At 42.6% G+C, this 23130-nt stretch overlaps 1 protein-coding gene across 1 annotated transcript in view; it reads left to right on the top strand.

Annotated features, from left to right (window-relative positions):
* The window catches only part of ANXA2 (annexin A2), a 39845-nt gene that overhangs the window by 11864 nt on the left and 4851 nt on the right, over positions 1-23130 (top strand). Inside the window, exons 3-8 of the mRNA XM_079125937.1 lie at positions 1782-1881; positions 13739-13833; positions 16922-17035; positions 20083-20173; positions 20909-20988; positions 22317-22376. Coding sequence (XP_078982063.1) covers positions 1782-1881; positions 13739-13833; positions 16922-17035; positions 20083-20173; positions 20909-20988; positions 22317-22376 — 540 coding nt within the window. The remainder of the gene's footprint in view (positions 1-1781; positions 1882-13738; positions 13834-16921; positions 17036-20082; positions 20174-20908; positions 20989-22316; positions 22377-23130) is intronic.

Below are 23130 nucleotides of genomic sequence, written 5' to 3'. Positions count from 1 at the left end.
AGAAAACATCACTTATTACCCAGTACTTTGAGGGAAGAAAAGATCACTTTTGCCCCAATAATTTAATTTGCAGACAAGTGGATTTTATAGGTAATAGATTCAATTAGCCATATAATTTTGTTTCTAGAGATAATTTAAAACTACGTAAAACTTTTCCCCATGCACTATTCTTTTGGAATAAGATGACATACCTCCTGTCAAATGAAGCTGTGGGTGAGGTGGCTCAATGGCCAGGCTATCTGCCTTTCAAATAAGTACCTGATGGCACTCTTAATAAATGTGAAAATAACTTTCCTTACTTTTCCACCTGCATTCTGTAGCTATCATAGCAAAACCATATGTATTTCAAAAAACACATACAGCCTTCACATTTTCCTGGCTATGTGCTCCATTTTTATTAAGTTAATCTTACAGGAAAGTTTAAGTCGTGTAATTAGATGAAACATGCTTTACTAATCTGTTTCAGAATTTAAAATATTAACTGGATTCACTGTTTGTCCAAGATGTTCCTCTCAAATGTGTTTTGGAACACATGTCTAATCCTGAACTTAAATTTCTAATGTGTCCTGGGAGACATTTAAGAGGGTGGCATCTCAATTGCTCTCCTGAGTAACCTCACTGCTGATAAAGTTCACTGGTGCCCGTGCTGGCCTGGTTCGTGATGCGATGCCCGTGGGTGGAGAGGTAGGCGAGAACGCCTCTCTGTGTTGACCCTTCACAGAAACTGCACCAAGGCCCTGTCATCCCATTATGTGGGCAGTGGGGAGGGGTGGGGAGGGGATTGTAAGATGGAGAGCCTTGGCCTGGAGGGTGGGGCCATTGGTGGAGGGCTCTGTGGCCATCAGCTGACCAAAGCCACAACGTCCATCTTCTCTGTCTGTGCTTTGCTTTGGGACTAGATAGCATTTCAAAGAAGGAAGGAAGTTAAATCCTTGAAAAGAGAACTGATGGAGAAGCAGGCCATGGTCCTTCCCTCAGACTGGAGTGGGGTGGGGGTGGTAGGGAGAGACCTGCCATCCATCAGTTCAGGGAGAGTCATGGGCTCTGAAAAGTGTTGGAAAAGGAAGAGGGATGGTGGCTTAAAAGGTAGTAAGAAAAAAAAATGCTAGGCAGAGTGGTAGGCAGAGGAGGAACACTGAGAGGCAGGAGAGAGAGAGAGAACAGGAACTTGGCAAACCTAAGAGGATGTGGGCCGGCTTGCCAGACCACCTTTGTGCCACAGTGGGATTCAAAGCATGGGGTGGCAGAGGAAGGTGCTTCTCTTGCTTACCTGATAGAGACTCGTGGGTAGGCATTTGACATTTGCTTTTTAAAGAATTGGGAGCTCAGCAATACAGGACCTGCAGACATTCATGTGTCTGTACCAAAAACTTGCATAACACACTAGTTGTTTGGGCTTATTCATTTTCAGCTTATTTTGAATTGTTGCTAGTTTAGTTTAATGGTCTTCAGAGCCTTCCTGAATAAATGCTGGTCTCAGTCCCCAGGTTGGCCTTGCCTCCTTTGAGATCTTCCTAAAAGGAAGATGGCAAGTGAAAATACAGACAGCATATTCTAAACTGGCTCATCCTCTGAGAAGGGAATTCTTATTAGAAAAAATGCACTTTCTTATCCAGTATGTGATGGCATGGTACAACTTACCTCATTACCTAATAAAATAATGATTTGAATCATTAAAAGAAGCAGTAGTAAAAAAAAAAAAAAAAAAAAACTGTTTTAGGAATTGTTACTTCGGAAGGATTTTAACGTGTGTTATTTGAGTGTGTTTGTTTTCATCGTAGCACTCTACGCCCCCAAGCGCCTACGGGTCGGTCAAAGCCTACACCAATTTCGACGCTGAGCGGGATGCTCTGAACATTGAGACGGCCATCAAGACCAAAGGTAGGCGCTGTGTTTATCTTCTTGTCAGGATCTCACCGAGACATTCTGAGTCGCCTCTTGATACTCTGCAAACCTCCATCCATTGGTCAGTTGAGTTGTCTTCAAACTTGAAGGAAGTGGACCCAGACCTGCCCAGCCCACATCTCCTACCCTGCTCAGTCTTTCCTTCCCTCCCCACTCCCCTGATTGGAGAGAAATGCTACAACATGAGGTAATGTTTAACCAAATATTGTGGAAAAAGGGAAACACGTTAAGAACCAAGGCTGATCCGGTGTGTGCGCTTTGGTCTGGGTGCTTCCCTTTGAGTCCCTCTTTCATGAGGAAGGAGCCCATGGGTCCCTAAGGGCCTTTCTTGTCTAATTTCCCTTGCATTTCTTTATATTTGTTGGAAAAATGCTATGAAGACTTCACTGCTTGACCTGATGAGTGAAAAATCCAGGCTTCTTTCTCTCCCTGTAAGGGATGCTCATCTCAGACTTGCAGCTCAGGTGAGAAGGGCTGTCTGACTAAGAGCGTGCCCTTGAGTTCCAGGGTGAGTAGGAGGGGACCAGGCCACGTAAAAGCCTCCTTTTCGAAACAAAGCAAATAAAACACTTCATTAGTTAGAGTTGAGCAAGAACTCGGGTCATCCTGTTGTTTCCCCGACCTACAAAAGTGCATGTTCAGACCTTTCTGCTCATGCTAATGAATGAACCATTCGAGATTGGCCCGTCCTGTGAACCCTTGGAAGCAGTAGTTGTTGTGGGAATTCTTAGGATGTGGGAAGTTTTAAGGTTTCCCTCCCTGCTTTGGACAAAGCTCTTCCTTCTACCACGAGGCTACATTGAAGTGCAGATGAGACCTAGCAGTTAGAGCAGCTACTGGTCCTTGGCTCTGCTGAAGAGCCATGTCACATCTCCCTCTAAGTAGAGGATTTTTGGTTATGACCCACTTATACAATTCACAGCAGTTCATGGAAGGACTGAGAAATGGCAACCAGGAGGAACTGGGTACCTTGAATTAGGGTAACATAGGAGTCAGTTAATGTGTATACTTGCCACCAGTACCCCTTCACTCTAGAACTGCCTCATGTCGGAGGGTGAATTACATGCTGCTATTTTCCTAAAAGCCTTGGAGAACCTGGTGACTTTGTTTTGAGAGACAGAAGAGTAGAAAGATCCAGTGATGTCCTGCAGTTCTAACAAGACATGGGGGGGGGGGGGCGGGGGCGGGCAGGTATATCATCTGCCTCTTCAATATCCTTTCTGTGGGAACACTATGGGCCACCCTTAGAAAGGCTTCCAGGACAGGTGAAAAGAAAGTAGTAGGATCCTAATTAGACCTTTAAAAAGTTATTTTCTTTAATGCTTTAAAATAACTATTCTTGTCAGAAGTCATTAATCAGAAACTTTAAATCTGCAGGGCTACTCACTACAGTCAGTTCTAGTCACAGTGGCACACAGTGAATGAGAGTGTGTGTGGTCCCGGGTTCCAGTCCTGCCTCTGCTGCTCACTAGTGATCTGACTGAGCAAACACTGGACTTGGTTAAGACTCGGTGTCCTTACTGAAGAGAACAGCTGCAGCTCCCACCCCACAGGGCACTAAGCATGGTGCCTGGCATAGAGAGGGCTCAAGAGACATTACCTTAAACCCACAGACAGACACAGGCACATGGCCTGCTTTCCTAACATTCACCTCTTTCACTATTGGGTGTGCCTAGATTGTTGTGGTTTCCCAACAAGCTGTTGCGAAACACTTGAAGTTTAACAGTTAACTCATTTGACAAAGATGGTGCCTTTAATGAGCTTGGGATAAAGGGAGCTTTTATCCCCGCATGAGAAAGCCTTCAGCCCACTGGAATGTAAGGATTGCGTAAATGAACTCTGGTCACAGCTGAAACACTCATGTTAATAAAAATACCTTCAGGCTCTTTCTGGATTAGTAGGAAAATACTGTAGTCCCCAGCAGAAATGTCTGGAGGGCTGAGAGTGGATTCCTGCATTCCAGTTTGGTCTGAAGCAGCTGATCATCATTATGGTCATGGCTATTTATTGAATGCTCCTGATGGGCAGATACTGCACTTGAGGCGCAGTCAGCTTAGGTGAGCTTCAGAATCATTTGGATGGAATGTTCTATCAGTCCCAGTTTATGGGTGACACAGTTCAGGATGGACATGCTCCACGTCCCTTGGCCTTGGTTTATACAGGGATTCCAGCACTGCTCTGCCCAGCCCCAGGCATGTGTTCTTAGGCACTACCATGATTTGGCACCCAGCTGTTGGGATCGGACTCTTTTTTTCTTTGCCTTCCTTTATTTTCAGGCATGAAAAACATGATCCTGTAGTCATCTGATATGTTTTACATTTGTGGTCCATTTGTGATCCACATTTGTGGACCTCTTTTTCTTCCAGATTTAATGTTTAGTAACTTTCACTTTGGACCACTTTTTATCATTTATTTACTTATTTTTGGAGCATAGTGGTTTTAGAGAGTAACTATTCCCTTAAGTCCATTGGTCCTTTAGAATAACTCTTATACTGGCAGTATTTTTTAAAAAAATATTTTTACTAGTTGTTCATGAACCTTTCTTTATTTGTATGCAGTGCTGAGAATCGAACCCAGTGCTTCACATGTGCTAGGCAAGTGCTCTACCACTAAAGCCACAATCCCAGCCCCAGTAGTAGTTTTTTTTTTTTTTTTTAAACCTGAAATCTTTTAAGCTACTTGAGTGTCTGAGGAAGGAGGATCACAAGTTTGGGCAACTCTGTGAGGCACTGTCTCAAAAAGGACAGGGGATGTAGCTCAGTGGTAAAGCACTCACCTAATTCCCAGAACGCCCCCACCAACCGCCGCCACACACACACACATAAGCATTAGTAACCAATATAGAATTAATTCATTTCCTTTCTTGCATTTTCAGTATATTCTGTATTTTCCAGATTTTCTCTGACATGTATCACCTTCAAGTGGAAGGCAGCAAGCTTGACTGAAAACAAAAATGAAGTATTAATCAGGAAGGTGACAACCATTTGGTTCCTTTCTCCTCCCCATGATTTTTTAAATAGCTAACACCCCTTAGAAAATGAACTAATTGTGATCTTACCGTAATGAAGAAGTTCCGGCCACACCTTGACCCACCTCAAACTCTGTGGGGAGTCGGCCTTTCCTTAACATCAAAGGCAACACAGTGTACCTTAAACGCTGAGACAAACACAAGCCAAATGACCAAAAGATAAGTCTCTGCACCTCCTCCTCTCCTAGATAAGGCAGCCTGCGTGCCTGCCACCTGCAGAGCAGGCAGGGACATCCCAGCTCCATCTGATGTACCCTAACTGTGTGCTCTGGGAAGGAGAGCTGGGAGCAGGTCACCCATGGCAGATTAGTTAATGTGTTGCCATTAAACACAAGGCCTGTGAGCAGGCGCAATGCTTGGAGGAGCAGAGTTGCAGAGATCTGTGGCCTGAAGGTCCCAAGGAAGTTCTTACCCTTCCTACCCCCAGCCCCACCAGGTCCCACCTGTGGGCTGTGTTGGCAGCTGTCTTTAATGGGTCCCTCTGCCACACCCAATGCACATTCTCTTTCTGGCTTCACCTCCAGCTCTATCTGGTGCCCCCAACAGATGGGCCTCTGCCTTGGATCCTGCAGGACTGCGATGCCCCCTTCCTCCCGCTCCTAAGGCCCACGCAGCTGCTGCTCACCTCTCTGGCCTGAGTGCTTCTAGCTCTTCTTCAGGCCTTCTCTGAAGAGGCAGCAGAGTTGATGATTCCTTGGTCTGCTTCCTCTTTCTACTTTATATCCTCGTTTATGTCTCTTGGCACATTGTGTTGTGATATTTACCTCTGCATTTGTCTCTTCTTAAGGACGAGGATTTTATTTCATAAAACTTTTTAATGCCCAGGCTCTTGGACTATGTGAGGTGGTAAAACTTTAACCTCAATCGTAGTCAAAAAGTACTATTTACCCCACAGGTGAATGTGGGTGAGCAGGGACACCTGAGGCAGCATAGGTAGTTCCAGAATCTAGATGATATCCAGAAAGGATTATAGTCCCCAGAGAGCTCTGATCTGTGTGTAGGGTCTGAATTCAGTTCCCTCTCCTAAGTCAGCTTTGTTTCTGGTTTGAAAGGATTTGAGTGTGTTACCTAAGCCAAAGCATGGTTGCTCTGTGTGCGCTCTGGCTTGAGGTAGGCTATGCAATTACTTATGTTAATTCATGTCTAGTTAGAAACTGAGTTAAGCCATGCAAAAGTGGTAATATTGCTTAATTAACAAGAGGTTTCTGAGATTTAATCTGTAGGAGTCTCTTGGTCTACATTGGCCTTGGGTTAAATATATACTGTGGATTGTACAACACAGCTGTGAATGGTTTACCATATGGGTCCAAATAACTAGAAAGGAAAGTCAGCTAAATTAGAAAAGGATGAATCTAGACTACATAAAATAGGTTGTAATTAGCAGCAGCACAACCCCCAAGTTAGTGTAAGTGCCAATAAACTGGCACAGCTTTGGTCTCTCTGGAAGGGGAGGGTGATGAATTGCTCTATTATTATTGCCACTCTTGAATTTAGCAGTATTTGTGTTCTCCGGAAGGGGTGCAAAAGCGGGTGATTTCCCCCCACCCTTCTCATAAGCACAAATATAGAAGCATAACTGTGGCAAGTTTTTGCACTTATTTTCTTCTTATACTTTCAAAATAGAACTGCTTAAGATTTCCAGCATGGCCAAAAGATTAACATCCCATGCACTGGCGAGTGAGCCAGCACCTGTATTTTGGGTTTCACCTGCACACCTGGAGCGATTCCTTCCTTCATCTGAGCACAGCGTGAGGTATATATTCTCTTGAGGGCACCAGGAGGCAGGTTGGCTGGGAAAAGGGCCTCCCACCTGTAAGACTGGGGTGATGAGGAGCCAGACCTAGGAGAGCCAGCCATGGGAGTGAGAGCACACCTGTGAGAAAGGCCTTCAGAACCCATGTGGCCCCGTGCGTTCGCTCCTCGTGGAAGGAGCGCCCGAGTCCACCCTTCCCCATTACTAAGGCCTTGTTTTTTTGTCTCTGCATTCAAATTTACTTGAGACCCAGTTCTCATCTCACAGCAGTGCTGGGAGCCGGAGGCCATTGTTGAGTCATGGCCATCCTTACTCTGAGCCCAGATTTCCTTTGTAATGATATTTGTCTGCGTAGCTGTGTAGGTGCCAGACCCCAGCCAGGTGGTTATAACACACAGGGAGAGTCCCCTGTCCTTCTCATTATTAGCATCAGCTTTCATTGCTGCTCCTCCTGGCTGCTTTCTTTTTTTGTGAAAGCTGTTACTTCTTTTCCCTGCAGAAATTCCAATACTGGCTTCACCCAAGGACCATGAAAGTAACCAGACCTTTGCTGGGGTCAGCAATGCTAAGTAACTGAGTTCAGGGCACACCTGCTGGTTTCCCTGGCTTCTGTTTGTCTTTCCTTTTCCCTTTCATGAGGTGACAGAGTAGCAGGGCAGATAGTGCTTGCATTTTATGCATGTTCCTTCATTTACAGTTTGAATCTCCTGCTTTTGTTTTCGGACTGGTCCTGGGAAGCAGACAGGGATCTAGATCATTCAAGTATCCAGTGGAATTACCAAGTAGATGATGCCTTAGCGCTTTTCTAAGGAGCTCAACTGAGGTGGGATCAGAGCAAAATGGGAATAGAACACATTTCTGCACCAAAATTTCTTGGCACTTAACTCAATTGGACTTTTCCTGAGTTGGGACTGTGTCCCAAGCTATGCCAGACTTGGCAGAGGCCCAGGGCTCTCCAATTCTTGTCCTGTCTGGTGTTTGTTTTCTCTCCCATTTCTCAGGCAGCTGTCAGAGTTCATCCTCTAACTGGACCATTGATCTATGTGTGCTAAAGGCAAAATTGTTCCCCATCTCCTCTGTACCCTGAGTTTTCATAGACACCCCTCTCCCCAGATCGAATGCAGGCAGGCGCCAGAGAACACAGTAGGTGTGTATCCAGTCTTTTCTGCATCCTGGAAAAAAGAAATATGTTTGTGGTCTCTGTCCTCCGGGGTGAGAAAGCTGGGAATAGGGAGAGACACTGTGCCCCAGGATCTTGCAGGTCTTTGTCCTGTGTATTTCCCAGAGCACTACATCTGTCACTGCTGTTTATTCAGAGGACTCTCCTTTCATCTGTTGCCCATCCTGGTTGGATCCTCGGGGTTCCGTTTTGCTGCATGATTGAGAGAGGTGACTCTGGGAGCAGGAATTCCAGGCTTGCCAGCACTGTGGCTGATTGTGGGAAGGTTCTTTTGGACAGTGATGTGTGTGTGTTGGACAGGGGGCTTCTCTATCCTAAAACCACACCAGTAGATGGGTGACTAGCCAGCATAGCAAGCTTATTGGAAAAGACTGCTTCTCTCCACCAAGTTTTTAATGACTATATCTGGAAGAGTGTTCTAGCTCCTTCTGTTGAAAAAAGTGCAGTTGGATTATTTCTTCAGTAGCCATATATCGTTACTGGGTGTCAAATTATTACCTAGAGGTGCTAAACCCGAGTGCATTTGTATGACTAAATAGTAAGCCTAGTTCTATACGCATATAGACATAACCATCCTTGATCCTGTCTTAGGACCTAGCTGGAGGAGTGTGATACAAAGAAGTATCAGAAGTATAATTTCAAAAAGGTACAAACATGACTCATATGTAGATAAGCATGTCGAACATTAGCAAAGGGGATAGTAATTACACCCACTTAATGTGGACAAGAGAAAAATGGCAGGATATATGCAGAGCATCTAATAAAATACCTGGCACCTGGTAGGTGCTCAGTGGAAGGTTGCTGTTCTAATCAATAAAATATGTCCATGTGAATGCACCCACGGTTCTGTGGTCCTGTCCTCTCGTTGGCATGCCTCTGACCTTACTATAAAGATGATGTCTTCCAAACTTTGATACCACTGTGTCCAAAAATCTGATCTGAGTCATGGCTTCTCCCATGATCTAGATAAGGAGAGAATCTGGGCAATTTTCCTTTACTTTTCAACCAGTCATCCCCACCCTAGGGCCTCCTGAGCCTTTCATCAAACACAAATGAAATCCATTTTCTTTGTGCAGTCAGTGTGTCTCCACAGCTGTGAGTCAGCATCCTGTTCCAAATGGCTGTTGGTTCATTGCCATGAACAATAGAGACACACATTTTCCATGGAATGCCAGACTGCAGAGCTGACTTGGGGTTTCTACCCACAGAGAGGAGGAGGAAACTCCAGGAGGCAGATTTTGTGGTTTTGGACTCGGCCATCATTTTAGACTGCAAGTCTTCTTTTTACTTGAAAAATATGGCAGATGGCTGAAGGCACCCAGGACCCCAAAGTTTGCTGCTTGAGTCCTGCTGACAGTGGCTCCTTTTCATAGCATTCACTTTGCAGAGCGATTGCTCCAGGTCCACCGGCATTTAGAACAGTGACTGACCTTTGGATTCACCCAACTGGAGTGTTGAAAATGCTGTAGTTAACTGATTAGAGTAGCAGACTATATTTTCATTCAAGGAGTAGATGCTTAAAAACCTCCTTGTTCTATTTCCCATCAGGAGCCAAATGAGTATATTTGTGTTTGGGCTCCTCTCCAGTGTTGCAAAATCTTCTATTTAGTTTTTTTTTTTTTTAATTTGTTCTTTTTAGATATACATGACAATAGAGTATTTTGACATATTATACATACATGGAGTATGAATTCCCATTTTTGTGGTTGTGCATGATGTGGAGTTACACTGGTCATGTATCCATATATGAACACAAGAAAGTTATGTCTGATTCATTCTACTGCCTTTCCTATTCCCATCCTCTTCCCTTCCCTTCATTCCCCTTTGTTTAATCCGATGAACTTCTCTTCTTCCTTCCTTAATTTCTATGAGTTTTTAAAAGACATTTTAAAAAGTCTGCCTGGATCACAGAATTTAGCACGTTCTCTTCTGCCTTCCGTGGGATCCCCACCCACGAGGCTTGTCCCCAGTGTGAGCCTTTGCTTAGAGGACTTTGTGACCACCCATATCAAACACAGGGGGATGGGATGGAAAAGAAAGCATCGTTCAGATTGTTTCTTCTTCAAGCTTTTGCCCCACTCGCTCAATTTCTTTTAGTTCCTAAATCCTCTGTTCAGCAAACCTTTTCCTAAACACTGAAAATGAGAAGTCAGAAGGTACAAGTTCAGAGAGGCAGAGCCTCCTCTCACAGGTATCTGCAGCTGTGTGCATTGCAGAGTTTTTCCCAGCTTCCAGACACTGGCTGAGTGCTGTTGGTGGTTGTGCTGGCAAAGATAGCTGAGTGTTCTGGCCACCTCCTTCCTGCATCCTGAGCAGCAGGAGAGGAATGATTGACCCTTGGAGCTTTAACCTGTACCCATCTATTTTCCACAGGAATAAACTGCCTCATCCATTAGGATAGCAGGTCGAAGGGAAGCAGTGGTGTCCTCAAGATAAGACATTTCAGTCCCGCTGGCAGATACACGTCTTCTGGTGTTTCAACATAGGTCCTACCTTCAGTGGCACGGACCAGGCAGATGATCCTGGGCTCCGTGAACTTTTCCTCTTTCAGTTCAATTGGAAACACGCGGACAATGGTGTGGGAGAAATAGCTGATGTGGATGGAGTTTTGGGCGTCCAGGGGAGGAGTCTTCCCTCCTGAAACTCCATTTAGTTTCTTTGTAGTTATTGGCATTAGCATGTATGTAGTGCACCCGATGGTCCCAGCACATTGGATAGAGCATCTCAGTGACTGTTTGCTTGGTAAATAATTTAGGTGAATGCACTGAGATGCCTTCAGACTACAGTTGGTGCTGTCTCCTAGGTGAGGTTCAGGTTAATCACCAGAGCTCTTTACGGAGATTTCCAATAATTGGATTGAATTCCAACTCTGCTGGCTGGACACTTAGCTGTTATATACAAAGGCAAAAAGCTGTTTCACTAAGAGCAGAGGACTACACAGCAGTTTGTGAGCTGAACTCTTCTTAGGTGTTATTTCTTACCTGGGTTGTTTGGACAAGAGTAAGCAATAAGGGAATGCCCTAAAATTGCTGTCAGCCCCATACCTCATAGAGATAACTGGTGGATGTGACACAAGTCTTGTACACAGGCAGCTTTCCAACAGCTTCTCACTCCCCTCCTGTGGGCATCCATTTCTGTCAGTGAGTCTCACACAAGGGGTTACCCAGGTGTTGTTGAAATGCTGCTACTGGGGTCCTAAGTTCTAGATAGTCTTAATCAGTAGAGCTCAGATAGGATCCAGGGGATTGTGTTTTTAATAAGTACTCCTAAGGATTTCAGTGGTGGCCAGCTGGGGACCACATTCTGATACAAACTTACACTTTGCTTTTATTTCTGAGAATATCATGTATTATGGGTCAGTATTCTATGTTTAGGTCAGTGACTGGTAAGGTGATTTCAGGAAATGTTGAGTTTAGAGAATAGAATTGTATTTCACTGTGATTCTTCAGCATTTTTCAGATATGGGTAATAAAGTATAAGGCAAAAATACATTAATGGGGGAGTTAGATTGCACATGTATATGGGTAGGTGTGCACACCACTAGTGCAGACATAAGTCTATTAAAGTAGCCTCAGTGCCAGGTTTGTGGGCACATGTCTGTAATCCCAGCAACTTGGGAGGCTGAGGCAAGAGGATGGCAAGTTTGAGGCCAAACTTGGCAGCTTATCAAGGCCCTCAGTAATTGAGTGAGAACTTGCCTTAAAAGAAAAAATAAAAAGAATTGGGGATGTAGCTCAATGATAGTGCCCCTGGGTTCAATCCATGGAACCAAAGGAGTGAGTGAGTGAGTATATAAATAAATAAATATAGTAGCCTTGTAACTTTAATGAATTTCTGATTAAAACTTCCCAGTCCATACCTAATCAAAACTAAATGTAAATTTAGGCTTGATTCTGTTTTGTAGTGTGGAAATGGGGGTAATTGTTAATGCCCCTTCTCTTGTGTGGGTGTAGACACTGAGTCCCAGGGGGACAGGTGTTTACACTGGTAACAGATGCAGAGCTGGGTCCTAGTCTCTGAGCACTGAATTCTTCATCTATAAATAGGAAGAGAAATAGCTGTGCCCACTTGGTTGTTGTGAGGATTAAGTAAGGTAGCATGTGTTACGATGTTTGGAGACAGAAGGGAATTATATAGATATAATTCCTTGTTATTATGCATACTGTTTTATTCCAACTGAAGTATTTAGAACCACATTAGGAATCTCTTGAAGTAATTTGTTGATTCTAGATCAATAAGTTGCATGTCATTCACTGTGTACTTAAAAAATGCTTTTTGTGGTCATAGACATCCCACCCTTCAAATGATCACTATTCAAACTTTGGCATAAAGGCTTCTAGATATTTTCTTACGCATACACATGAATTTTGCAAAAATCATATTAAACTGCTTTGCAACCTGTTTGTTTTTTGTCTACTTAATAGTATATTGTGTATATTTTCAGTATCAGTTAATATTCTATGCTATCATCTTAAATGACTACATAGTATTCCATTATATGGACAAGAGAACATTTAATCCACCTCTTATTGGACATAGGATTTTTTTTTCCCTTTATTTTTTGATATTACTTACAAGGCTGAAATAAGCATCTTTGAAGCTTACTCTCATATAGTGATTGGGTTTCTCTGTTTACTATGATACTCTAAAAATCAGAACTAAAGTTATAGATGCTTCAGTTAAGAAAGCAACATATTGGGATGAACTCACTTTGAAATGAGTATATATACTATTAAAAAAGTATTATTTTTATACCCAGAAATTCTAACTTTATGCTTTTTAGACTATACACTTGAGAGGTAAAGATACTACCTCTGTAGGTCTGCTCATTGCTTTTGCCTCAAAATGTTATATTTCTGGCCTCCGTTTCTTTCGAATTCCTCTGGGCCAAGCTGTTTGCAGTTTGCCAGTGACCTTGTGGGCTTAGCAACTATGCTTTGTCGTCCAGAATTGCCTATCCAGTATGACAGAGACTTTCCTTTTATTAAACAAAGTTCATAATCAGTTAGGAGAGAGACCTTCCACATTCTGAATCCTTAAAATCATGCTTTCTTAAGTTAAATGGCATGTTTGGAGTATTTCTGATATAAAATTGGAAACTTTTGGATACCAGAAGGCATTGCTTATCTTTGTAAATACACATGTTCCAATTAAAATAGGTACTAAAATATTTTGGTGGCACTTCAAAACTCCCAATTTAGATTTAATTTAGATTAAAACACTTACTCTTTTTAATAAAGTTATAAAATTGATTATTAAAATTGCCTATTGTAGATTAAAAGCAGTGGAACGTTTATTTTTCCTTACAAAACAATTTAGTCTTCAATAAGTATGATTATATTAATCAATTATGCTATTAAAATACAACTGCCATATTAAATCTGACTCATTTGTCATGACAGTTTTTATAATTATAGAAATTATACCTAGCTGCTTATGTAGTCATAATCCTGCAATAAATATAAATAATTGTCTCTATTAATTCATTTTTGCAGTTACTGTCTATTAAATTCCCAGTTATATAGCAATTTGGCGACCTTCATTTAAAATCCTCCTAAATCTTTGTTGTTCCATTTGACTGCCAAAGCTACACAAACGCACTTCCTACTGTTGATTCCAGAAACCAATTTAGGAATAAAATCATTTTTCAATACAAACATTTAAAAGGTAAATTTAGGCTTGAGGTTTGAAGCTTTCAGGGAAAAAAGGAAAGAGGGTGTACATGTTGGGTACAGCGTGCTGACAAAAGAGAGAAAACTAATCTTGATGTCCCGGTATTTCAGTTTGCAAAACTCTGCGTAAGACCTTCTATCTTAGCCCAGAGTACTAGAATGTATAGCTGAGTAACTGTTCACAACTTGTATTTCCATAGGTGTGGATGAGGTCACCATAGTCAACATTTTGACTAACCGCAGCAATGCACAGAGGCAGGATATCGCCTTCGCCTACCAGAGAAGGACCAAAAAGGTACGGGTAATTTCAGGGATGGAGGTCATACCATGCTGAATTTAATTTCTTTGCCATTGTGTTTTCTTTTTGTGGATTGTGGCTTTCACCAACTAAGACCTTTGGGAACGCTTGCATATCCAAGGTTTCCCTCTTACGTCCTTGTGAGGGTCATTCCTCTTGCACACGTGGGAGCTCAGACATAAAGACACCTTCTATTCCAACACTCTCTTATTCCATCCCAGCATACATGGAGGGGGAAATTCTGGGAATGGAAAGTTAGGAAGGAATAGAGAATAACAGAGTGCTTACTGTGTGCCTGGGGTTGGGGTCAGTTCTCTACAGCAACTTGTTTCATCTTTATGACTTCTCAAGCCTCTTGATATGATGTTTCTAATTTAATTTCAGGACGATGGCCTCCACTGAGTATTGATGGTAGCACATTCTTCTCATTCTTTAAAAAACAAAAACAAACAAAACCACCCAAATTCTAAAGAGTTTTGCAACGAATGGGCTTATGGGTAGTGCATTGGGTCTACCAGGCTATCTTCAGCACGCCATGCTCTACTATTTAAAGAGTCTTTGTATGCTTTTTCCCTTCACTTGTCCACTGGTGGTTAAAGAGCAACCAGCACTTGTTCATCCTTTATTTTATTGCAGTGTTAGGAAATTTTATTTTTAAGGATGTGCTGCTTTATTTTTAACTTCTTGCTATTAAAAGCTTTTGATTTATTCTTGGACAGTGAAGTAAGAGTGGCTTCCTGCAGCTCCTGTTTGACTTAGGGCTTTCACTTATAGCTACAGTAGAGGTGAGCTGGAAGGATTCTGGAAGAGAATTTCTGTTCTTGGGATTGACATGACCACCAGGGTCCTAGGAGTTGCAGGTCAAGCCTTTCTATAGCTCTTTCCCTCACCCTCTGAAACAGTTGGAAAGGACAGAAATAGGAAAGCAGCTGGCTTCTTTCATCTCATATGCATTACAATTCTTCTTCCACTAGATTTATATTAATCTTCTGTGGTGAGGCATGGAGGGGAGTGTTTTATTTCTGCAGTTTCCCCAAAGGATTTATAAGCTAACAGAGCCAAGTTTCTGTTGGAACAGAAGGTCCACCACTTTGGACAGTAGACAAATAATTGCTCATTCAGCTGTCACTGACAGAGTGGGGTCTTGGACCACACTTGTGTATACACAAACATAGAGGCCTCAGTCTTGATTTCAAATTAGGTAGGTGGAGAATAAAACTCACATACCCTGTTGGAAGGAAGGCATTACCAGAATTGAAGTGGGGTTCAGCAACTGCACAGGCTTTGCTATGTGATGGGGGCAGCTCACTGTCCTGCTGATACTTGAGGAATCTCTGCATTGGATCAGGGAGAATCGCCTTTTACAGAACGAGTGAGCTTCTGAAGGAAATCCCAGAGCAGAGCCATTTGAGTTGTTTGTAGAGTATTGTGGGGATATGAATCCAGACTGCCCAGGTGGTTAACTTGAAGACTTGGGCACAGCCAGCAGATGTGGAGAGGAGCTGGAGTGGAGAGAGGACTGATTTTATTCTGATTCTTTTACATTTAAGCAGATGCCAGGCGTGAGTTTTTCCAATATCAAGAATGGTTGTGTTTTATTTATCATTTTTGGAATTTTTGCTAAGTGCAAAGCCGTGTGCTGAACATTCTAAGAGAAACAGGAAAGTGAACGCCCATGAGTTCAGAATAGACCTGGAAGAAGTCAGTAGGTTCCCAAATGCTATTTGAGGTCTGAGTAGAGAATGGGTAGTGGGGAGTGTCAAGGGTAGGCTAAGTTTGAAATCACCTAACCTCAAAGTTCCAAATTGGAAAACTGGTGTTATAATTAGGAGGTGCAGCTTTGTGTTCTTAGCACATCGGGAAGCAGGAGAAAGTAGGTGGCCAAAGGTTCTGATGATTTCTCAGATCCATGTCAATTCTAACATTCTTGGCATCTGTGAATGGTTTGAGAAGATAATCTGAAGCAGGCTGCACATCACCTTGTAGAGCTTGCAGGTACCTCCAGGGGCTGAACATCAATCGATTCCGAGGGTGTCATTGGAAAGCAGGAGGGAAAGAAAGTAGGGAGAGAAAAAGGGAAATAATGAAAAGAAAGAGAATTAAAATGGTAGAGATAGCCATGGCCCACTGCCCAGGATTTGTAGAATGTTTAATCCCTGAGAACGCATCTTTAAAAACCATATTGAATTAGGTGCTGCCTCAGATCTCTGACTTAAAATCACGTGTTCTTGGTGACACATGATCAAGAAACAATACACAGCAGGCATGTCAAGGGAAGTCTGGGGGTTTAGTTACCACCATCTCAGTCAACACCATCCTGATTCAGTATGGACAAGGTGGTGTTTCCTCAGTATCAGATGAAATGTTTTGCACAGGGAAGTTTCGTAAACCCACTGCTGCCACGTTGGGGCCTGTGGTTCTTCTGGAGGTTTTGAGGCACCACCCCTGGAACATCTGTGGAAAAACCGTCTCCTGTAGGATCTTGGCAGGTCACAAGAACTCCCTCCCCAGCAGGCTCTCCACTCTGCCCAGCTCCTTCCTGTCAGGGGCCTCACACCAGAACCTGCCTTGTCTTCCACAGGGTGTTGCCATGCATGAGTATATTATGGTGCCTTCATGCTCAGAGCTCTTTTCTTTTTGTTTATTTTTTGTGTGTTGTGGGTGGTTTTTTTTTTTTTTTTTTTATCCTAATCATGAACTCATTAAATGTATAGATCAATGGGCTCCTCTGTGACATTTATAAACATGCATATATCCCTCATGCCCCTCTCCTGCCCTCTGCTCTTACTCCTGAAGCTGTAGGAGGAATAGCATGCCATTCCAGTTCCCTTTTCATGATTAGAGGAGAAGGCAAAGTCGGCTTGGGTCTTAATGGATTTCATTACAGTAAAACCTGATAACTAGGGTTCTGGCATCTGGGTCTGATGGGACTAGTAGAGGGAGTTTGACCTAAGACCCCAGAGTGCTCAGAGGCTTATAACCTGCTCTACAAACTTTAGTCCTCTTACTTTCATTTTACTCTCCAGTTTTAAAGTGAATATTGGTTACCAACCACATTTACTATGTGATTGCTGTTTTTCTAAAGGAACTTGCATCAGCACTGAAATCAGCCTTATCTGGCCACCTGGAGACTGTGATTTTGGGCCTATTGAAGACACCTGCTCAGTATGATGCTTCCGAGCTGAAAGCATCCATGAAGGTAAACACGTGTGAGATGTTAGCTCTGTCAAATCTGCCATTAATATTTGTGAATTACAGCTATTTGAGTGTAATTAGGTGATTTTCAGTTTTGTTGAATTCTCATTTGGAATTTTTTTTTTTTAATGAACTGAAGCTATAAGTTTCAGGATTTGTACCAAAAATATTTCATTTACTTTTTTTAAGACTGCAAAGAAATTTCATGATGCTGAGAAGTCAGTTACCAGCTGCTACCATTCGGCACCTGGGCGATTGGAATACCATTTGGGAAAACTACTTCCTTGATTACACTTCCTCCTTAAGAAAGATATGTTGTGATATTAAGGAGAAAAAAGAACTTAGAGCTTTTGTTAAGCAGAGCTTGCAAATTCTGCCCATGCACTTGTGGGTGTATCTTCCTCTGCCCTTCTCCCTGTCATGTCCCATTGTTTGTTCCAAGTTCTGACAAAATCAGAACAGCATAATGCACGTGAGGGGTGGTTTCAGGTTGCAAATGGTATTTGTGTTTAGTTCAAAGTCTTTTAGTGATGTTATCTTCTTATGTTTTTCAAAGTTGTTTTGAACTTAGAAATTTAGGTAAATTCGCAAAAATTCAAGGTTGTAACCCCCCTGAATTTTGTGTATCCCTAAAGTACCAAATATTTAAGTGTCATGCACCAATGTATGCTACAGCAAAGCACATGGACCCTTTTCAGTGTGTTTGCAACACTTTGAGTAATCTGATACTGCCCCCTGCTGATACAACTGGGAAAATCCTCTGCAGCTGGGGAATGCCTTAGTTCTGATTTTTTATTCTGAGTGTATTTTCTGTGATGCCACTGTTTCTGAATTATGAACAGACCGAGCTGGAAGCCTGTCACCCTGGCTAATGTCACAGTTCAATTGCCACCCTTTCCCAGAGAGCCCCTCAAGGGTGAGGCTGTTTCGCACACGGAGCATTTCCAGGGCCCCCGGACTTCATAGCTCAGGGCTGCTTCGAGATCTATTGTTAAATCCTTTTCTTCTTTCAGTTCTTCATGAAGCTTAGCTCAAGCTATGCTTAGTTTATTTAAGTGGACTTGCTCTGAGTTTTCTTAGCCCTTTACACTGCAGGGAAGGTATAATCAAGAATGATGACATGTCAACACCACTTAATGATAGGGCTTGATAAGACAGCTCTCCTGCACACTGAGGCTTAGGACCTTTGGAGCTTTGGATGGCCTCTCCAAGGTTTCTTCTGACCATCAACAGATCAGATCATTGTATTTTCATCAAGAATCCATTTAGTTGTGATTCCTGTGATTTTACTAGTATCTATTACTAGGTTTTTGTGACTTGAAACAGACCTGTTCAAGCTGTCAGTCACTGTTGTAATCTATCTAATTGGACCCAATGAAAGGTGCTTTAATTGCTAAATCTTTGACCTTGTGCCAGTTCTTCCATTAGCTATCATAGTTGAGTACCTCTGAAATCCATAAAGTTTGAAGTGACATTAACTGAACTATGCTTTAAAAAAAAAAAAAAAAAAAAAGTCTGTTTTGACTTCTGGCAAAACCAGTGGCAGTATCTGCCATATGTTACAGTTGCCTTTGTGATAGAAATCGTAGGCAATCTGGGGAAAGCTTGGGCTAAGTTCTGGAAATTACCAAGGTCACCTTCAAATGTAGAGATCAAAACACTTTGAAATTTCTCAGATATTAACACTGGCATATCATTGTGAAAGGAAACAAACCTTTCATTACTCGCCTATCTTTCCTTTCTACAGTGTTGGGGTACAGCATTTCTTTCAACACACGACTTACTTTTAGATTATATTTCAGTCATCCTTGAGACTGCAAATTGCCCCTCCCTGTAATATTCAAAGACGCCCAGTAGTCATTTCACAGCATCTACGTAGAATGTGGCGTGGACCTTTTGCTAACAAGGGAAGGATTCTTGGCTTTGCCGGAACCTCTACAAATCATAAGAGCTCTGGAAGAAGAGCCATTGGCCCAAAGATTAGATTAAGAATAAAATTCAAAATTAACCATTCACCTGAGGCTTAGCTTAGATTATACATACTACTTTTTCAAGGGCATATAAACCCTAATAAGTTTAATTAATAGCTGACACATTTTTCGTGTGGATAAGTAAGTTTCTTATTGTATTAACACCTTATAATTGATTTACATTTTAAACAGTTGTAATTCTACTTAGTTCAAAGTGATATTTCCATATTCGGAAAGACAAGTATTAGAGAATCCTGATTATTAAATCTTGACTTTGATCATGAAGCCAGCTTTGAAATACATGTTTCATTGAGTCCTTTCAAGCTATCTGGCACACTCAAAAGTGTATATATTAAATTTGAATACATCACTCATAAAATTCTTATTCCTTAATAAAGTGTTGGTGTCTAGGTTTATTTGGCACTTCATTATTTTCTTTTGCTTCTCTAAAATGCCCGAAGAGTGCATAATAATCAAGCAAAAATGGAAGTACAAGAATGAAATTTTTAACATTAACCCAATTTTACATTTCAAAGAAGAGAAGTTAAAAATTTTATTTTCTCTATACCTTTTTCTGGCAAGAAGACTCATTCTAATCTACCAATAGTGTCCACAAACGACAACATAAAACTTCAATATTCCTTTATTTTAGATTAGTGAGAAGCATCGTTTAATGAAGATTTTTTTTTCCATTTATTAAAGTAGTGAACGGTTATTATAGAAATTAAAAAGTAAAGAAAACTAGGAAGAAGAAAGAGTTATTTTTTCAACCCATCATCAAAAGGACATCACTTTTAATGTTTTGGTGTATTCCATTACTATCTATTCCCACACACTTTTTAAAATTTTTAGCATAGTTAAACATGCCACTCATGCCATCTTGTGCTCTGGAGAAGCATTTTTTAAAAGAATAGAAAAATGCCATTATTTTGTTGAAGGATATAGTACAGGTTGCTCTGTAGGCATGTGGAAAGGAGAATGCTGACAGATCCAATCCATGTTTGGAGTTTACCTGATGGAGATCAGAGAAGCAGGCCAGTGAGGAGGAAGACTGCTGACGTCTGCGCTTCTTGGTTCACAGGGGCTGGGAACTGACGAGGACTCCCTCATTGAGATCATCTGCTCAAGGACCAACCAGGAGCTCCAGGAAATCAACAGAGTCTACAAGGAAAGTGAGTGGCCTTATTTCTGTGATCTATCCTCTCAGCCCAGTTTCTATGACTCCCTCATGGCCACCTGGGTCAGTGTTTGGGAGGGGGTTGCCAAGATTGTGAGCTGCCATGTTGGCCTTCCTGGTGAGGCTGGATGTGGTCCTGGCCCCTCTCCTCCATCTCCTTGTTGCCTGTTTTGATTATTTCATTTTAATAGAACTTTTGCAAAAGAATAGATAGCAGGGAAAGGGGAGAAAAAAGTTATTTCTAAGAAAGATCTGATAGGAAGAAGAAGAAAGTACTATGTACATATGCTGTGTATTGGGCTCTATCTATTCTCTCTGCTCAAGAGGTTCCCAACTCTGGACTATGGATAACTGAAGACTTATTGCAAGAGACCCCTGATCCAGTGTGCACCTAGCAATCTAGGAGGCAGTGGGTAGCATAAATAATACACTTTATATTGCTACTATATTCAGTATAGAAGATTCCCTGATCAAAGTGAACCCTGAGGAACCCTGACTTGATTTAGACCTGTTTGTCCCTTGTCACCGATAACTCTAGCCCTGATGTCATGGGGGCCAGCATCATTCTCAAGAGTCCACCCCTGGTTTAGGGTTCAGGAGCACAGGTGCCTTCATGCTGACACAGCTGTTCCTGCTTTTTGAGGCTTAGTCGCTGCAGGGGCTTATTGGGGTGGGCGGCTGGTTGGCTGCACAGGCAGAAATCATCAAACTAGATGTGTTGTTTTCAAAGTGTACAAGACTGATCTGGAGAAGGACATTGTTTCCGACACATCTGGTGACTTCCGCAAGCTGATGGTTGCCCTCGCAAAGGTGGGTTTCTGGGTTTATTTCACTGGCCTTGCTTCCTCCCTAGGCAAGTCACATACCTCATTTTATACTTGAGAGCAAATTAACTAAATCCTCTGTGCCTGCATCAGAAATTCTGCTGCATTTCCGACAGTGGGTTTGCACTGTCGCTGCAGAGTTGTCATTTTTGGATAATAGGATTTCTTATCCTGAGAAACCGCATGGACAACTGGACTTCGGGGGCCAGGGAGGAATAGGCAGTTCTCAAGTTCTGGCCTGGATTTATGTGCCAAGCTTCTCTGTGTGACTTAGGGAAGGTGACTTTGCCTCTATCTGTGGTCACACAGGCTCATTGGAAGTGACCCTCTGTATCTCTCACTTCCCACTTCTTAATGAGAACTCTTACCCATGTGGTCCTTTGTCTGGGATGGGGCGGTCTTTGTGGAACGGATGCCTAACAGCCACACATTAACGTGAATGAAAGGTGCTTCCCCTGTGAATCTTAAGTTCTGGCTGTGTGCCACTTAATGCCCGCGTCAGGGAAAAGAGGGAAATTCTTTTCTCTAGGAACCCTGATGGCAAATGACTGATTCGTGTGCTGCACCCTGGCCCACTCTCATCTCCATTATTGCAACAGCTCCCTGGCTCTCCTCTTCGTCCACCACCACACTGTGTACCACCATCCTCGGATCTTTGTGTAACTCACTTTCTCCATTTTACTCTGCTGATCAAAACCCGTTTCTGTTGCATCAAATCCAGACTCCCAGCTGCCCTCACCCTGGGCCTCTCCACCTTCATCCTCACCACTGGGATTCTAACTCTGCTCTGCCCTTACTGATGCTGTCCCTTTTGTGGAGAATGGCTTCCCACCTCTCTTACTCATCATTCAGGGTTCAGCTCCAGCCCCACCCCATTATTCCCAGACTTACTGACGCAGCTCTCTGGAAGGATTCTCCTTTCTTTTGCATTTTATGTCATCTGAGTGCTCGAGGGTGTCATCTTACCATTTGTTCCATACTTATTTCTCCATTCAGATTGCAAGGTCTCTGAAGGAAAGAATTAAATGTCTTCAGCTCTTCTCAGGGAGTGGGGATGGGGATCCCATAAGGTGCATAGCCAGGTCTGGGTACTGAGGGGGCCAAGGAAGGTGAGGTGTAGCAGTTGTTTCACCACCTGGACCACCTCACTCTCCTTGGTCTTGTCTAGGCTCAAAGTGAAAAGAAAAATGGTAAGTGGGTGCTAGTATAGGAAATTGAATAGTGACTTACACAGGTTGGGGGGGGGGCAAACATTTTCAGTTTTAAAATACACAAAGGAATAGATTCGATGTTCTTATTTCCCCCCCACCCCAGGGTAGAAGAGCAGAGGATGGCTCTGTCATCGATTATGAACTGATTGACCAAGATGCCCGGGTAAATACCAAACTCTGTGGTTTGAATTCCTATTTTCTTATAAGTCTCTGGAGAATCTGTATAGTCATCTGTTTTCTGTGTTGCAAATGGTCCCCAAACTTAACGATGTAAAACAAGAACATTTATTATCTCTCGGTTTCTGTGGGTCGGGAATTAGGGAGTGGCTCGGCCAGGTGATTCAGGCTCAGGGTCTCTTGTGAAGTTGCAGATGAAATGTTGGCCAGGGCCATGGTCACCTGAGGGCTTGACTGGCTCAGGGGGATCTCTTTTCGAAACAACTAGCCCATGTGACTATTGGCAAGAGGCCTTAGCATCTCTCCCCCTGGGCCTCTCCCGAGGGTAGCTTGAGTGGCTTCACAACGTGCAGCTGGCTTTCTCCAGAATGAGTGATCACGAGTGAGAGCAAGGAGGAAGCCTCAGTACCTTTCGTAACCCAGTGTCAGGAGTCACAAACTGCCCCTTCTGTCATACTTTATTCATTAGAAGTGAGTTCCTGAGGGGCTAGGGTTGTGGCTCAGTGCTTTTAAGATAGCATGGATGAAGCAGTGAGATCGATTCTCAGCACCACATTAACAATAAAAAATAAATAAATAAATAAGATAAAGGTATTGTGTCCATCTACAACTAAAAGTATTTTTTTTTTAAAAAGTGAGTTCCTGAGTCTAGCTTACAGTCACTAGCTGGAGAATTTACTTCCACCTGTAGAAGGGAGGAACTTGAAAGAATTTGTGGCCATGTTGTAAATCCACAGCAG

Source organism: Sciurus vulgaris, assembly GCF_902686455.1.
Source record: "Sciurus vulgaris genome assembly, chromosome: 2".
Taxonomy (NCBI): domain Eukaryota; kingdom Metazoa; phylum Chordata; class Mammalia; order Rodentia; family Sciuridae; genus Sciurus; species Sciurus vulgaris.
This window is presented reverse-complemented; position numbering and strand designations above follow the sequence as displayed.